Consider the following 19,053-nt stretch of genomic DNA (forward strand, 5'->3'; position numbering starts at 1 on the left):
ATCTTCCCTCCAAGAGGTGGAGCTTAATTCCACATACCCCCTCCTTTAAGACTTAATACCTCACTTTTAGGGAATGGAATTGGGAAAGGGAAAAACAGTAACTTCAGTGGAGTAAAAACAGCGGAGATGCACGGCAAACACAATCTTATAAGCATGTGATGAAGGTTAACATCCCCAGCAAGGCCATGTGGATCTCATGTGACCCCTGATGGGATGTGACAAGAAGGACACTTCACTTCTGGGGTGTTCTTCCCAAAATCCCATAGCCCCAGTCCAATAATAATGAAATATGAGACAAATCCAGACTGGGGAACTTTGTACTGGATTCCTAGCCAATACTCCTCAAGACCATTAAGATCTTGAAACACAAGGCAAGACTGAGAAACTGTCACCGAGCAGAGGCTAGGAAGACATGGCAGCTAAATGCAATGGAGCACTTTAGATGGAATCCTGGAACACATAATAATGCACCATGTTGGTTTGTCAGTTGTGACAAATGTACCATGGAAATTTTAAGATGTTAACAGTGGGGGAAATTGCATGAGGGGTACTCAGGAAATCTCCACACTCTCTTTGCAAATTTTCTGTAAATCTAAATTTATTCCAAAATGAAAAGTTTACTTAAAAATATTAAATGACTTTAGGAAATTCACAACCATTTTAATCCTTTCCTGTGAACGCAATAAGATTATTTATTGGGAACATTGAACCACATTGCTGAATAAAAATGACAATTTAAATTGGAACATAAGCAAGCTCCATTTGACTAAATAAAGGTCAAGTATAGAGAAGTCTAACTGTGCCTACTTTTGCCAAGGATGTTTTTAGAAACGGTGCTCCACCATGTAATAATAACAAACTCAGCTAAAGCTAACCTATGCAATGGAGAAGTAGGAATAATGAAAAATTCTTGCTGATCCTCCCTTTACTTGCAGCAGAAACCTGCTCAGCTGGCTTTTGTGATATTAGGAGCATATTTAAATTTCATTGTTCATATTATTACCTTAGGAAAATTTAGCAAAATAGCATAGAGTTTGATTGGCCTTAATGATAGAGGGAGATTAAATTTTCTGAACTACAAAAAGCCTTTTTCTGTTACAAAGCAATATAAAACTAAAATATTAAGATAGGATTTTTATGTTAGTGGGGTTTTAGCCTCTTTCCAAAAAAGGAAGGAAGGGTTCAAAGAAAGGAGTGTTCATTGTATATATACATTTTCTTTCTTTTAACTTCACTGAGAGACTTCTACAGTCAGCCCAAATTTTTAATTTTCCTCCCTGCCTACCACAGGGGTCATTTAGAATGAGCATTTTCCTTTTTTTGAAATCCCTTACTAAATAATTACTGTGCTGAAAAAGAACATGGCCACCTATGCATTTTGTTTTCCCCAACAGAGATTTTTAGATTCACAGCACGATAACCACTTAACATTTCTAAGCCTTTCACAAAATACACACCTTCTTAGGGAGTGTGGTTTTGAGGCTAAAATCATTTTTGAGGGTCCGGTTTCAATTGCTTTGTCACCAAGCCTTAAAGGGTAAAACTATTTGAAGGGAGCCCTGCAGCAAGTGCGATTTACCATCACTGCCTCTCTGGATTGTAAGCGCATCGTCTGCATGCCACCAGCTGTGAAATTGCACGATAATCCATAATTAAACAAGCCAGGAGTGTAAACAGAAGTAGTTAGGTATGATTTGGTACAGGAGAACTACAACAAGGTGCCTTTTAAAGTTTTATTAGCCTAAAGCAAAAGAAGATAGGGTGTAACCAGGTAATGCATGCTTAAATGGCTCTACAGCCATAATTGCAAAGAGTTGCTAGAGAGCTCGCTAGCTAACAGAGAATATAGCAATGAGTGCGACAGGGCCTTTACACAGAACCAACACACACCATCTATATGTGGATGCCAGTGATAAGGAAAATGATAACTATCATCTTCAAACACATTCTTTGCCAGCTATCTGTCATTTATCATCATGTAAACATAAGTCGTTTAGCCTTGTGGAAAACATTAGCTTTTCCCCTTCTACAGACACACAAGAAAAACAACCAAAAGCAAAAATGAAAAGCATAACATACGATCAATTATCTGCCCACACATGACTTTCTCAAATTATCAAGATTCATTTGGAACAAGCACATGGCATTTGGGTGATTCCCAAGCATATTTTTCCATATTCAGGTGATTACTTTAATTCAGCTATTGCTGAAGCAGATGCTGGTATAAGCTTTGGTTTTGCTTGCTGGGGCAGGGAAATCTCTGGTATCTCTTCACCATGTTTGTACACACTGACAGTGACTTCAATTTTTTCACCTCCATATTTGTTCTTGACATTGATGCTGTATGTTCCCGAGTCCTCGGAAGTGACACCTTTGATGGTTAAACTGACATATTTGCCCTGTTCCACCTTGACTACAAAGTGATCACTAAGCGCAACGTCTTTGTCATTCCTCAACCAAACCACTTCTGGATCAGGATTTCCAAACACCGTGCAGGTCAGATTCAAGGTCTTGAAAAGGGAAAAAGGTGGGCAGAGAAAGATGAGTTAGAAAAACATAAGTCATATTGCCTCTTTAGGTTGTGTTAGCTCTCAGTCATATTCAGTTGCATTTATCAGTTCTTTACATCATTTATTTAGTCAACAAGCCTTTATATATGCTAAGCACCATGCTAGGTGCAAGGTCTTAAAGGAAGAACAAAGCACAAAGAAGTTCACCATTTCGTAGGGGAGGTGATCAGAAAAATCAATGATAATGTTTTCTATTTATTCTCAATTTTAATCCATGGCCTTGGTTCATTAAAGTGGAAAGTAATTAAGCTGTACACTTTACAATAGATATATTTAGCCTGTTTCTAAATGTCCTTTATCTTCAGACTTAAAGATTCATTTTACCAGCTCCTATAGCAAATCCAGAGAATATATTGTCTTATAACTAGTAAATTGGATACAGAAAATGCATTCTTGACACTTAGTTAAAGCATGCTTTCAGCCTATGATAAAGTAAAACTATTTCTAATTTCTCAATTACATCTTTATTATGAGATCCATGATTATTCGGTCTCAGGAGCTAGCTCTGCTTTCTTTAACTGCTAAAGAAAAGGTCTATAAATTTTTGTATTTTGACCTAATAAAATTCTCTCAAGTATCTATGTCCCAGTGACATTGAGTTAGAATTACTGAAGCAACCAGAGAAGTACCAATTAGATATCAATAATTTCACTGACAAGGCAACAAATTAAAACTCCAATAAGTGGTTTCCATTTTATGTTCCAAAATGACCTTGCAAGTTAGAGCACAGATTTTTTTTATCTTCCTCATTCTAAAAGCTATAATATTTTATACTTGTAGCAGTATGGCTTACATTTTTATGAGACTGGTGCGTTGCAAGCACACGTGCATGTGTGTGTGTGTGTGTGTGTGTGTGTGTGTGTGTGAGTGCCCACCTCATCCCTGTTAAGTTATTCCTTTGAAGGGCCATGGAACCAGATAGCATCAGAATGTGGTGTGGTCCTAAGGGCCTAGAACCTCCTGCTTTGAGCTACCTGAGTTACACAACAACTTTCCTGTGGTCTTACAGGCATTGCTTATGGATTCAGAATGTCAAAACATTGCATTCTTTGAAAATATAAAAATTTTCAAAGGCAGCATAGGATACAGCATATAGCAGATGCAGTGACAAGGCTGGGAGTGAGGGGCTCTGAGCTCTACGCAGGCTGGGTGGCATATAACAAACCCTCTAGGCTTCCTTTACTAAGAGCACATTGCATTATGTTATGTTCAAATCCCCCTCCAGACCTAACTTTTTTACCCTGCTCTTTATTCTTACCTTGCCCTCCATTATGGTCACCACATCAGGCAACCCACCAATCACCTTGCCACGATCTGTAACATTAAAATGATTCAGGTGAGAAAGCACGAAGGGGACTCATTCATGAGCTAAGCTACTGTGAAGATACAACAAGGAATACAAAGAGGAGTTTCCACACTCAGGGGAAAGGTCACAAAAACTAACAATTTTGTAGTTGAGGCATAAACCAAATGCCAAGAGAACACAGATGAGGAAGTAACTCTGTGCCAGGGAGGTCATGAAAAGCTCTAAAGGAAAGAGGGGATATAAATGGGCTCTGAAGGATGAATAAGAGTTCACCAAGGGTTAAAAGCAGCAAAGGGCACCATGTGTATCTGTGATGCATTCAGGAAGTGAATGGAATCCCCATGCAACTGGAAGGTAGGATTTTCGGTGGAGGATGAGAGGGGAAGGAAAACCAGAGGAACTCATGATGAGCTAAGACTGAAAAGATAGGCTGGCCAGGTAGCATGAGATGTGCTGCTGAAGAATTAGGAATATAAGTGTTTGAGAGTCATAAGGGCTTTCAAATAGGGGTTAGAGGGTTTGCTGACTGTTATATAACATACAAAATTAATACTCTAAAATGTGGACCCTTTTGCCCTACCTAAAAAATATGTTGTCCCTGTTATAACATTTACTTACTTTTCTCTGCAACAGCAGCAGCTCTAAAAATTAAAGGGGACAGAGAGGAGAGGAAAAAAAGAGTATTGAGAAAATGCAAATGACAAAAAGAATTACACATTTTAGAGGTTTGCTAGGGTCAAAAGCAAAAGAAGGGAGATACATTTGCTTTCGCTTAGAAGAAACATTAGCTCACAAGATCTGAGGCTATACAGCTGTATGTTTTTCCTGATGTTTCCCATTGTCCATTTTGAGAGGGGAAATACCTTGTCTTTTGGTTGCTATAATCCAAAGAGAACTTTATCATACAAAATCATAGGTTGGAGAGATTTTTTTTTTTTCTTTTTTACTAAATCCACCAAATTGCCTTGGAGATGTCTGGGTATTTTTGAAATTGCCAGTTTCTGATTTATCTTAGTCATCCATTCACCCATTCAGCAAATATTTACATCTCGTATGGGCCAAGGACTGTTCTCAGTTTGGGATAGTCTAAAATTCAGACCCACATGTGAAAATCCCAAGTCATTCTTTAAAAAGTGGCTCTCTATGATATGCTGCCATACATGACAGAAATGTATCATTGTAATCATTTAAAGTAATTCATTATAACTCTAGAAAGTGAATTTATAAATGTGTTTATGGTTTAGGAGACTGTCTGTACTTCTACATATTGAATTGCTTCAATTCCCCAGTTCCTAGCAACAGCACTTGCTTTAGATCCCCTAGGTATCTATAGATGGTCCCACATGAAGCCAAAATGACTCCAAGTCAACTGGAGTCAAATCTTACTTGAGTTGCTGGAATTCTGAAAATGCTTCATCAAAAGCTGTAAGGAAACATCCAAACGTTATTAACCATTTTGATGTGTTTAGTTTTATTCATTCACTCATGCTCTATTAGTGAATTTGGTTAATGAAAACTGAGAAATAGCCAAGTGAATAAATTGATTATTCAGAAATAATTTTATCTGAATAAAAATAATAAAACCATATTGTTTCAGAACACACATCTTCCCTTTGGGCATTCCTAAAGGATCACTAAATACAAAATTATTAGGGGCTAAAGAATAATTATCTTACCTCGTCCAGATAGGTCAAGTGTACGTTGATGGTTATTTTTGCCATCAAAAATCTCAAAAGTATATTTTCCTTTATCCTTCTCAGTAGGCTCACAGATCTGCAGCCAGGCCATCTCTCTACTCCCTCCAATTCTCATATGTTCACCAGATGGAATCTTAGCATCTCTTTTAAAGAGTAACAGGAACAAGTTTCAATTTAGAATCTCCATGCTACATACAAGATACCTATGGTGAAGTGTCATAAATGTTTGGGTGGTTAGTCTTTTCTAAATTGTTGCTGATGTCACAGATTTTTCTGGCCATTTTAACTTTATTAACTACATTAGTAACAGATCTGAAAACCTTTAAAAATTAAATCCTATATTTAGTTTTTAGAAATACAGTATTATTTAATATACACTTATTGGTCACCTCAAAATGGGCTTACAAAGGCTCAACACCATCCCTGCCGTCTAAGGCAGCAAAAGGTCTACACTACATTTGTAAAATATAAACCAACCTATTTATATCAGGCAAATGTATATAAGTTGCTTCCTAATGCAACTTTGATTTAGAGGGAGATATAAAAGGTTTGTAGGAATTACAGTGGGAACATGAAAAACAGGGCTTCAGGGCCATACAGAAACTAGAACATGGATCTATTTGTCTCATGCAGTAGCTCCAGAAGATTAAAACCTCAGCAAAGTCAGCTGCTTTGGGGCTTTGCAGAGAGCTGGCTGTAGAACTTATGTTGCATTTTATTGCCCTTGCCAGGACCAAATATTCCTTGGGTTCAGCTCGAAAAGGAATTCTCCAACTCACCGCATCATAATAGCATTTTATTCAGTTTTTCTCTCATTCAATAAATATTTATTAAGCCATACCAAATGCAAAGCATTTGCTACATTCTCTGGAGATAGAAATAGCAACCCTTAGTGTATTACACTCATAATATTGTGTTCACATATAATATCAGTCTAGGACAGACAGTGATAAGTTTCATGGGGGCAAAATACAAAAACCAAATCAATGAAATTTAAGGGGGAGGAGGGAAGGGATCTGTAAAGGCGTAACAGATGGAATTGTGTTCCCCCAAAATATGTGTTGAAAATATAACCCCCAGTCCCGTGACAATGATCCTACATGGAAGAGGATCTTTGAGGATATTATTAGTGAAGATGAGACCAAACAGGATTAAGGTGGGTCCTAATCCAATCTAACTGGTGTCCTTATTAGAAGATAGAGAGAGAAGACAGCCACGTGGCAGATGCAGAAACTGAGTTATGCCACAAGCAAAAGAACGCCGGGGATTGCCGGCAAGCCACCACCAGGACCCCACAGACTTCAGAGGAAACACAGTCCTACTGACCACTCGAATCTGGATCACCAGCCTCTGAAACTGAGAGACAATAAATTTCTGATGTTTTAAGGCCACCCAGTTTGGGTACCTTGTTATGGCAGCACTGGGAAACCAAGACAAAAGGTTTCATGGAGGAGGCACCCTGTGAGTTTTCCCTTGAAGGATGGGTGAGATTTGAGCAAGTGCATTTGGGAAGAAGAGCATGAAGAAGCAAAGGCTGGGAGGCCGGAGAACACAATGCGTGACCAACAAGTAGCACAGTCAGGCCGCACCGATTACGAGCAAGCAGAACACCCGAAGGGAAAGACCAGAGCTTCGAGGTCAGACGCATCTGGATTTCCACCCTCATTTTACTGAATGGACTTCGGTCAAATAACCTAACCTCTCTGATCCTCTGTGTAAAAGACAAGATATAAAACTTAGCTCATAGGATTGTTTTAAGAATTCATTAAGATATGCCAAAATTGTGTCCAATATGTGGCACAGACAGAGTAGCCATCCCAATTATCTCTCTTTTCAATAGCTTAGTTATCTCTCTTTTCATTTACTACTCAGCCAAAGAAGGGTTCGTAAAACCAAACTAGATCATCTTTAACAAAATCATTCAATCTTGAGGTTTTTAAAATCTGTAGCTGGCCTGAAATATCACTAAAGAAGAAATAATCTATGGTCTCATATATTTTATTCAGACCCTACAGTAGAAGCCGTTCCTCTGCCAAGTGGCTTTTTGCTAACATTCAGCCATAGGCCAGGTGGAGAGGAGAAAGCAGTAAGGAAGAGAAGCAAGGTCAAAGTCCCACCCACCGCTGCAAAATCAGCAGTCGGTAGACCAGGTGCTTAAGTGATCAAAATCAGACAGAAGTGTGTTCAAATTCCAGTCCTGTCCCTTGCCAAAGCTGCAACATGGACTAGCCCAGGTTCTGCCTCTGTGTGATGGTGTGAGGGTAGTTGCGAAGGCTCAGTGTCACGGGTACATAAGGCACCTGCCCAGTGCCAGGTGGTAGGTAGTGTGCCAAGCAGGATAGCTGTTATTAAGGTGATGAATGGGCCATCCCAGCACCCAGAACTACTCACTCCTATGTACAAAAAGAAAATTAAACTTTAAATAGTGATTCTCAGTTTTCTTCACAGAAAAAAAATCTTTCGAAGAAAATGTACTGTGCAATGGATTGGCTAATCAATCCCAAACCTTGAAATGCTTGAAATAGTGAGAACTGCATCTGAGCAAACACCCAAACAAAAACAGACATCAACACACAGCAGAAAAATCACAGCTTGAGTAGGAAAGCCTTCTTTCTCCCCTCTGTGCACTTACAACGGGATATTTTGATTGACTAATTAGCAATTGCAGATCAGTGGGGAACTGACTCTGCTGTAATGGTTTACTGACTAACATACTATATTCAAGAAAACAGTAGTTCAACAAGTGAGTCTCTTCTGAAAAGAATAAGCAAAACTCATTCTTTCAAACATGAATGGTCCTTAGTAATCTCATCACACTATCTTTGAGCTGATGATGTGGGGATTAGAAGGAATGTCTCAAAGTTCAAATAGATACACACACACCCCTGCAAATATTCAAACAATCATGTATTTCCAACAGAGTTGTTTTGGCTTCCTAAGCAAACAAGGACTTTCTGATGAGGCAGGGATTTCTGTGTTAGCTGCAACACATTAATAAGGTCCTGAGTTCTGCCTGATTAACTAGACCCATGATGGAAACGGCCTTGCATTCCCCCTCTGCAATGACTGGATATTGCTCTGGGATTTGTAATGTACTCCCTGCTCTGCTGAGAAGGGCATGGTTTCAATCATGCCTAGGTATTTGCATTCTGCACTACATGCTGTGCTGGTGACAGGTGAAAAAAAAAGAAACTGCCTGAGTTCACTGTATTCAAGCTAAGGCTGGTGAGAATTTCATTGCAAGGCAGCACCAGTGGCTGCAGATGCTGTTTCATTTCGTTATGCCACATGGTGCATGGATGGCTCTTGAGGCTGGAGAGGTTGGTTCATCTCCATTCATTCAAATACGCCCTTCTCGAAGAGCTAAGTCATACACCTAAACAGCTGTGTTCTAGAAGTACAAATAAGGATGTTGAAACCTTTGCTTTGTGTGTGCAAGAGTCTAGATTTCCTTCAGTAATGGATGGCAGAAAACAGCCCTGAAATTTGAAGCTGTTATACTAGAGGCCATGAAGAAAAGTTAATAATGGTTCCATTTTATCAGCCACATCATACACAGCTTTGTTCAAAAGGTGAAACGCATTTGACCCCAAATTCACCTCAAAAATGTTCCTGGAAGTAGTGATCAACTCAGCCTTTGAGATATTTAGGTTCAATTGAAATACGCCCCATTCTTATGATGATCTGTTCTTACAAAATTATCAACTCGTTTGTAGGAAATACAATAGATGATTTTTAGTTTGGCCATACTTGATAGGGAAAAAACAACTACTTGAATACAAATCCATTAATATGTTAAAGCATTCATAATATTCTTATAAATAGATACAGAAGTCCTACTGACTATGATGCAATTGAACAAACAACACTGGTTCAACTGCCTGAAGACAGATATACTCACTGTGAACAAAGTTCACACTCTGCCTCATGGTGACTGCCCTTGGCCCTCAAAGCTACTTGTCATTTGAGTGTGACGTAAAGAAAACAACTCTCTGCTGCACTGAGCATCTTTAAAACAGCCACACAATTTTGGTAAAAGCCATTAATAAACTTGGGTCCATGCAGCATCAACACAGCTGGTAATGAAAGGCAAAAATCACTGCAATAGAAGATGGCAGACTGGTGAGCTGTATGTTTTAGTTACTCCTCCAGGAAAGTAGGTAGAAAGCCAGGAACTGCGTGGACTGGACACCACAGAGCAATCTGTCTTTGGGCATACTTCATACAACACTCATGAAAATGTCGAACTGCTGAGATCAGCGAAATCTGTAAGTTTTTGGGGCCAGGGGACCCGAGCCCCTCCCTGCCAGGCTCAGTCCCGTGGGAGGAGGGGCTGTCAGCTCCGGGAAGGAGAAGGGAGAACTGCAGTGGCTGCTCTTATCGGAAACTCATTCTACTGATCCAGACTCCAACCATAGATAGACTGAGACCAGACACCAGAGAATCTGAGAGCAGCCAGCCCAGCAGAGAGGAGACAGGCATAGAAAAAAAAACAACAACACGAAAAACTCCAAAATAAAAGCAGAGGATTTTTGGAGTTCTGGTGAACACAGAAAGGGGAAGGGCGGAGCTCAGGCCCTAAGGCGCATATGCAAATCCCGAAGAAAAGCCGATCTCTCTGCCCTGTGGACCTTTCCTTAATGGCCCTGGTTGCTTTGTCTCTTAGCATTTCAATAACCCATTAGATCTCTGAGGAGGGCCTTTTTTTTTTTTTTTTTTTAATCCTTTTTTCTTTTTCTAAAACAATTACTCTAAGAAGCCCAATACAGAAAGCTTCAGAGACTTTCAATTTGGGCACGTCAAGTTAAGAGCAGAACTAAGAGAGCTCTGAGACAAAAGGCAATAATTCAGTGGCTGAGAAAATTCACTAAACACCACAACTTCCCAAGATAAGGGGGATGTCCGCTCACAGCCACCATCCTGGTGGACAGGAAACACTCCTGCCCATCGCAAGCCCCATAACCCAGAGCTGCCCCACACAACCCAGTGTGACGGAAGTGCTTCAAATAACAGGCACACACCACAAAACTGGGCGTGGACATTAGCCTTCCCTGCAACCTCAGCTGACTGTCCCAGAGTTGGGAAGGTGGAGCAGTGTGAATTAACAAAGCCCCATTCAGCCATCATTTCAGCAGACTGGGAGCCTCCCTACACAGCCCAGCAGCCCAGAACTGCCCTGGGGGGACAGCACTCACCTGTGACATAGCACAGTCATCCCTCAACAGAGGACCCGGGGTGCACGGCCTGGAAGAGGGGCCCACTTGCAAGTCTCAGGAGCCATACGCCAATACCAAGGACGTGTAGGTCAGTGGCAGAGACAAACTGTGGCAGGACTGAACTGAAGGATTAGACTATTGCAGCAGCTTTAAAACTCTAGGATCACCAGGGAGATTTGATTGTTAGGGCCACCCCCCCTCCCCAACTGCCCAGAAACACGACCCATATACAGGGCAGGCAACACCAACTACACACGCAAGCTTGGTACACCAATTGGACCCCACAAGACTCACTCCCCCACTCACCAAAAAGGCTAAGCAGGGGAGAACTGGCTTGTGGAGAACAGGTGGCTCGTGGACGCCACCTGCTGGTTAGTTAGAGAAAGTGTACTCCACGAAGCTGTAGATCTGATAAATTAGAGATAAGGACTTCAATAGGTCTACAAACCCTAAAAGAACCCTATCAAGTTCAGCAAATGCCACGAGGCCAAAAACAACAGAAAATTATAAAGCATATGAAAAAACCAGACGATATGGATAACCCAAGCCCAAGCACCCAAATCAAAAGATCAGAAGAGACACAGCACCTAGAGCAGCTACTCAAAGAACTAAAGATGAACAATGAGACCATAGTACGGGATATAAAGGAAATCAAGAAGACTCTAGAAGAGCATAAAGAAGACATTGCAAGACTAAATAAAAAAATGGATGATCTTATGGAAATTAAAGAAACTGTTGACCAAATTAAAAAGATTCTGGACACTCATAGTACAAGACTACAGGAAGTTGAACAACAAATCAGTGACCTGGAAGATGACAGAATGGAAAATGAAAGCATAAAAGAAAGAATGGGGAAAAAAATTGAAAAAAACCAAATGGACCTCAGGGATATGATAGATAATATGAAATGTCCAAATATAAGACTCATTGGTGTCCCAGAAGGGGAAGAAAACGGTAAAGGTTTAGGAAGAGTATTCAAAGAAATTGTTGGGGAAAACTTCCCAAATCTTCTAAACAACATAAATACACAAATCATAAATGCTCAGCAAACTCCAAATAGAATTAAACCAAATAAACCCACTCCGAGACATATACTGATCACACTGTCAAACACAGAAGAGAAGGAGCAAGTTCTGAAAGCAGCAAGAGAAAAGCAATTCACCACATACAAAGGAAACAGCATAAGACTAAGTAGTGACTACTCAGCAGCCACCATGGAGGCGAGAAGGCAGTGGCACGATATATTTAAAATTCTGAGTGAGAAAAATTTCCAGCCAAGAATACTTTATCCAGCAAAGCTCTCCTTCAAATTTGAGGGAGAGCTTAAATTTTTCACAGATAAACAAATGCTGAGAGAATTTGCTAACAAGAGACCTGCCCTACTGGAGATACTAAAGGGAGCCCTACACACAGAGAAACAAAGAAAGGACAGAGAGACTTGGAGAAAGGTTCAGTACTAAAGAGGTTCGGTATGGGTACAATAAAGGATATTAATAGAGAGAGGGGAAAAATATGGCAAACATAAACCAAAGGATAAGATGGCCGATTCAAGAAATGCCTTCACGGTTATAACGTTGAATGTAAATGGATTAAACTCCCCAATTAAAAGATATAGATTCGCAGAATGGATCAAAAAAAATGAACCATCAATATGTTGCATACAAGAGACTCATCTTAGACACAGGGACACAAAGAAACTGAAAGTGAAAGGATGGAAAAAAATATTTCATGCAAGCTACAGCCAAAAGAAAGCAGGTGTAGCAATATTAATCTCAGATAAAATAGACTTCAAATGCAGGGATGTTTTGAGAGACAAAGAAGGCCACTACATACTAATAAAAGGGGCAATTCAGCAAGAAGAAATAACAATCGTAAATGTCTATGCACCCAATCAAGGTGCCACAAAATACATGAGAGAAACACTGGCAAAACTAAAGGAAGCAATTGATGTTTCCACAATAATTGTGGGAGACTTCAACACATCACTCTCTCCTATAGATAGATCAACCAGACAGAAGACCAATAAGGAAATTGAAAACCTAAACAATCTGATAAATGAATTAGATTTAACAGACATCTACAGGACATTACATCCCAAATCAACAGGATACATATACTTTTCTAGTGCTCATGGAACTTTCTCCAGAATAGATCATATGCTGGGACATAAAACAAGCCTCAATAAATTTAAAAAGATTGAAATTATTCAAAGCACATTCTCTGACCACAATGGAATACAATTAGAAGTCAATAACCATCAGAGACTTAGAAAATTCACAAATACCTGGAGGTTAAACAACACACTCCTAAACAATCAGTGGGTTAAAGAAGAAATAGCAAGAGAAATTGCTAAATATATAGAGACGAATGAAAATGAGAACACAACATACCAAAACCTATGGGATGCAGCAAAAGCAGTGCTGAGGGGGAAATTTATAGCACTAAACGCATATATTAAAAAGGAAGAAAGAGCCAAAATCAAAGAACTAATGGATCAACTGAAGAAGCTAGAAAATGAACAGCAAACCAATCCTAAACCAAGTAGAAGAAAAGAAATAACAAGGATTAAAGCAGAAATAAATGACATAGAGAACAAAAAAACAATAGAGACGATAAATATCAACAAAAGTTGGTTCTTTGAGAAGATCAACAAGATTGACAAGCCCCTAGCTAGACTGACAAAATCAAAAAGAGAGAAGACCCATATAAACAAAATAATGAATGAAAAAGGTGACATAACTGCAGATCCTGAAGAAATTAAAAAAATTATAAGAGGATACTATGAACAACTGTATGGCAACAAACTGGATAATGTAGAGGAAATGGACAATTTCCTGGAAACATATGAACAACCTAGACTGACCAGAGAAGAAACAGAAGACCTCAACCAACCCATCACAAGCAAAGAGATCCAATCAGTCATCAAAAATCTTCCCACAAATAAATGCCCAGGGCCAGATGGCTTCACAGGGGAATTCTACCAAACTTTCCAGAAAGAACTGACACCAATCTTACTCAAACTCTTTCAAAACATTGAAGAAAATGGAACACTACCTAACTCATTTTATGAAGCTAACATCAATCTAATACCAAAACCAGGCAAAGATGCTACAAAAAAGGAAAACTACCGGCCAATCTCCCTAATGAATATAGATGCAAAAATCCTCAACAAAATACTTGCAAATCGAATCCAAAGACACATTAAAAAAATCATACACCATGACCAAGTGGGGTTTATTCCAGGCATGCAAGGATGGTTCAACATAAGAAAATCAATCAATGTATTACAACACATTAACAAGTCAAAAGGGAAAAATCAATTGATCATCTCAATAGATGCTGAAAAAGCATTTGACAAAATCCAACATCCCTTTTTGATAAAAACACTTCAAAAGGTAGGAATTGAAGGAAACTTCCTCAACATGATAAAGAGCATATATGAAAAACCCACAGCCAGCATAGTACTCAATGGTGAGAGACTGAAAGCCTTCCCTCTAAGATCAGGAACAAGACAAGGATGCCCGCTGTCACCACTGTTATTCAACATTGTGCTGGAAGTGCTAGCCAGGGCAATCCGGCAAGACAAAAAAATAAAAGGCATCCAAATTGGAAAAGAAGAAGTAAAACTGTCATTGTTTGCAGATGATATGATCTTATATCTAGAAAACCCTGACTTTGAAGCTTATTATAAAGCCACAGTTGCCAAAACAGCATGGTACTGGCACAAAGATAGACATATAGATCAATGCAATCGAATTGAGAATTCGGAGATAGACCCTCAGATCTATGGCCGACTGATCTTTGATAAGGCCCCCAAAGTCACTGAACTGAGTCATAATGGTCTTTTCAACAAATGGGGCTGGGAGAGTTGGATATCCATATCCAAAAGAATGAAAGAGGACCCCTACCTCACCCCCTACACAAAAATTAACTCAAAATGGACCAAAGATCTCAATATAAAAGAAAGTACCATAAAACTCCTAGAAGATAATGTAGGAAAACATCTTCAAGACCTTGTATTAGGCGGCCACTTCCTAGACTTTACACCCAAAGCACAAGCAACAAAAGAGAAAACAGATAAATGGGAACTCCTCAAGCTTAGAAGTTTCTTCACCTCAAAGGAATTTCTCAAAAAGGTAAAGAGGCAGCCAACTCAATGGGAAAAAATTTTTGGAAACCATGTATCTGACAAAAGACTGATATCTTGCATATACAAAGAAATCCTACAACTCAATGACAATAGTACAGACAGCCCAATTATAAAATGGGCAAAAGATATGAAAAGACAGTTCTCTGAAGAGGAAATACAAATGGCCAAGAAACACATGAAAAAATGTTCAGCTTCACTAGCTATTAGAGAGATGCAAATTAAAACCACAATGAGATACCATCTAACACCGGTTAGAATGGCTGCCATCAAACAAACAGGAAACTACAAATGCTGGAGGGGATGTGGAGAAATTGGAACTCTTATTCATTGTTGGTGGGACTGTATAATGGTTCAGCCACTCTGGAAGTCAGTCTGGCAGTTCCTTAGAAAACTAGATATAGAGCTACCATTCGATCCAGCGATTGCACTTCTCGGTATATACCCGGAAGATCGGAAAGCAGTGACACGAACAGATATCTGCACGCCAGTGTTCATAGCAGCATTATTCACAATTGCCAAGAGATGGAAACAACCCAAATGTCCTTCAACAGATGAGTGGATAAATAAAATGTGGTATATACACACGATGGAATACTACGCGGCAGTAAGAAGGAACGATCTCGTGAAACATATGACAACATGGATGAACCTTGAAGACATAATGCTGAGTGAAATAAGCCAGGCACAAAAAGAGAAATATTATATGCTACCACTAATGTGAACTTTGAAAAATGTAAAACAAACGGTTTATAATGTAGAATGTAGGGGAACTAGCAGTAGAGAGCAATTAAGGAAGGGGGAACAATATTCCAAGAAGAACAGATAAGCTATTTAACGTTCTGGGGATGCCCAGAAATGACTATGGTCTGTTAATTTCTGATGGATATAGTAGGAACAAGTTCACAGAAAGGTTGCTATATTATGTAACTTTCTTGGGGTAAAGTAGGAACATGTTGGAAGTTAAGCAGTTATCTTAGGTTAGTTGTCTTTTTCTTACTCCCTTGTTATGGTCTCTTTGAAATGTTCTTTTATTGTATGTTTGTTTTCTTTTTAACTTTTTTTTCATACAGTTGATTTAAAAAAAGAAGGGAAAGTTAAAAAAAAAAAAAAGAAAGAAAGAAAAACAAGGAAAAAAAAACGATGTAGTGTCCCCTTGAGGAGCCTGTGGAGAATGCAGGGGTATTCGCCTACCCCACCTCCATGGTTGCTAACATGACCACAGACATAGGGGACTGGTGGTTTGATGGGTTGAGCCCTCTACCATAAGTTTTACCCTTGGGAAGACGGTTGCTGCAAAGGAGAGGCTAGGCCTCCCTGTATTTGTGCCTAAGAGTCTCCTCCTGAATGCCTCTTTGTTGCTCAGATGTGGCCCTCTCTCTCTGGCTAAGCCAACTTGAAAGGTGAAATCACTGCCCTTCCCCCTATGTGGGATCAGACACCCAGGGGAGTGAATCTCCCTGGCAACGTGGAATATGACTCCCGGGGAGGAATGTAGACCTGACATCGTGGGACGGAGAACATCTTCTTGACCAAAAGGGGGATGTGAAAGGAAATGAAATAAGCTTCAGTGGCAGAGAGATTCCAAAACGAGCCGAGAGGTCACTCTGGTGGGCACTCTTACGCACACTTTAGACAACCCTTTTTAGGTTCTAAAGAATTGGGGTAGCTGGTGGTGGATACCTGAAACTATCAAACTACAACCCAGAACCCATGAATCTCGAAGACAGTTGTATAAAAATGTAGCTTATGAGGGTTGTCAATGGGATTGGGAAAGCCATAAGGACCACACTCCACTTTGTCTAGTTTATGGATGGATGAGTAGAAAAATAGGGGAAGGAAACAAACAGACAAAGGTACCCAGTGTTCTTTTTTACTTCAATTGCTCTTTTTCACTCTAATTATTATTCTTGTTATTTTTGTGTGTGTGCTAATGAAGGTGTCAGGGATTGATTTAGGTGATGAATGTACAACTATGTAATGGTACTGTAAACAATCAAAAGTATGATTTGTTTTGTAAAAAAAATAAATTAATTAATTAATTAAAAAAAAAATCACTGCAATATAGAAAAAGAGTTAACAAAATGCCAAATCATGCAAGGATCTGCTTGGTGCACATTTTCAGATCCCATATATTTGACTGCTAGAGTTACAGTACCTCATTCCCAGCTGCAGACCTTAATACAAGCCCAGGCTTTGGTTTGCATGAATGCAAGGCACCCTGAGTTAGCAATTGCTCATTCCCTGTCCTCCATCTCCAGAAATAAAAATGCCACTTGCCGTGAGCCTTGGGATCAAGAATATGCCTTAAGCCCTAATACCAGGCTTGAACTGCCCATGATTGAGTTCTGACTCCCGCTTCTCTCACATTCACACATGTTTCCTAGATCGGGTACTAATTCTGTTCCCCAGATATCACAACTAAGCCACTTTCAGAATGCAGACAACTGTGAGCTGGGGTTAGAGCAGACCACCCCACCACCACTCCCTCTCCCCGAGTTCAGATGCCCCTTGGTTTCTCTGACACTGGTTGTCTACTTGCTTAGACCTCTTCCTCAGCCACTGCGGCTAATTGTGGTCTCCTGTCCTTCCCCAGGTCAACAGGTCTCCCCTCTGGACTCCACACCCTCATTGGTTGGTGTGCTGATTATATATATTATATCCCCCAGAAAAAGACATATTCTTTAATGCAATCTTGTGGGGGCAGATTAAAATAGGTGTGACCTATTGATTGAATGTTTCCATGGAGATTTGACCCCACCCATTCAAGGTAGGTCTTGATTAGTTTACTGGAGTCCTTTAAAAGAGCCATCACAGGCCCAGACTGCTGTTGACACTTTGAGATGCTGGCCCAGAGATTGCTCCAGAGAAGCTAAGAGAGGAAAACGCCCTGGGATATGCTAAGCCAGGACACACAGACATTAGACGCTTGGAAGCTAATAGAGTTGCTTGCTGATGCTTTAAGATGCTGGCCCAGAGTTTGCTCCAGAGAAGCTAAGAGAGGACAAAACACCCCAAGAGATGCTTGCTGGTGCTTAAAGATTTTTGGAGACGCAGACAGAAGGACACTTGGAGATGCTAAGCTAAGAGAGACAAACCCAGAGACATTCTGGAAAAAGCCATTTTGAAACCACAACCCCAGAGCAGACACCAGCCACGTGTCTTCCCAGCTAACAGAGCCTTTCTGGACACCCTTGGCCGTTCTTCAGTGACGGGATCTTCTTGTTGATGCCTTAATTTGGACACTTTTATGGCCTTAAAACTGTAAATTTGTAACCTAGTAAATCTCCTTTATAAAAGCCAATCCATTTCTGGTATTTTGCATAATGGCAGACTTAGCAAACTGGAACAGTTGATTTCCTTTGAATTAGTCAAGTAGTATGAAGGCCAAATAACTCCCAGTGATCAAAATTAACTGCTAACTGTTTTGAATATTTTATTGAATTATTACTATTGTCTTGCATAAACAATGACTTGGCCTTTTAGAGTAATTATTTTTTTATTGTGTTGACACTTAAATGGTCCAAGTCTAACGAAACCCCTTCCTTAATTTTATTACTTTATCATGAAACATGATCACATTCTTTCATTCCAAACTAAGTTAAAAATACTTTTTTATGAATGTAAGAATGAATGGGATCTAAGAAAAAATACATTTGTCTGCTCATCTGTACAGAAGAAATATATAGATTGGTTTCCTACAATGGGGTAGATAGGAAAGAGGGAGAGGTAAGGGGGAAATGGGAGCAGGTTAGAAGGAATGAAGAGGGAACCTCAGGTCTCTGAGTGTACCTTTCTATATGGCTCTGTCTCTCAGAACATGGAATGTTTTCTATACTCAAAAAAATAAAATAAAATAATTAAAATCAACCAGGGTACTAGGGGAACCCAAAATGGAATACCAACAGTAACAGATGTTGCAAAAGAATTACATACCCCCCTAAAGGGTGTGAGAAAGAAAAGAAATAACCCAGGTAACTATGGAAAGCAATATTTAACTGGATACTGTAAGCCTAAGACAAAAAAACACTCTTAATTAAAAAAAAAAAATTTCTCCAGGGGTATGAGTGATTCTGATGCTATTTTAAGTGAATGTTTGAATACTAAGGTTGAAAAA

The 19,053-nt window shown here is 39.6% G+C and overlaps 1 protein-coding gene across 1 annotated transcript in view; it reads right to left on the reverse strand.

Moving 5' to 3' along the window:
• Nucleotides 1–679: 679 nt before the first annotated feature.
• The window catches only part of MYOM2 (myomesin 2), a 123,473-nt gene continuing 105,099 nt past the window's right edge, over nucleotides 680–19,053 (reverse strand). Inside the window, exons 33-37 of the mRNA XM_037812938.1 lie at nucleotides 5,553–5,716; nucleotides 5,263–5,299; nucleotides 4,495–4,517; nucleotides 3,829–3,884; nucleotides 680–2,510 (exon numbers count right to left, since the gene is read on the reverse strand). Coding sequence (XP_037668866.1) covers nucleotides 2,187–2,510; nucleotides 3,829–3,884; nucleotides 4,495–4,517; nucleotides 5,263–5,299; nucleotides 5,553–5,716 — 604 coding nt within the window. The 3' untranslated portion in view covers nucleotides 680–2,186. The remainder of the gene's footprint in view (nucleotides 2,511–3,828; nucleotides 3,885–4,494; nucleotides 4,518–5,262; nucleotides 5,300–5,552; nucleotides 5,717–19,053) is intronic.

This window comes from Choloepus didactylus, chromosome 20, assembly GCF_015220235.1.
Source record: "Choloepus didactylus isolate mChoDid1 chromosome 20, mChoDid1.pri, whole genome shotgun sequence".
Lineage (NCBI taxonomy): Eukaryota > Metazoa > Chordata > Mammalia > Pilosa > Megalonychidae > Choloepus > Choloepus didactylus.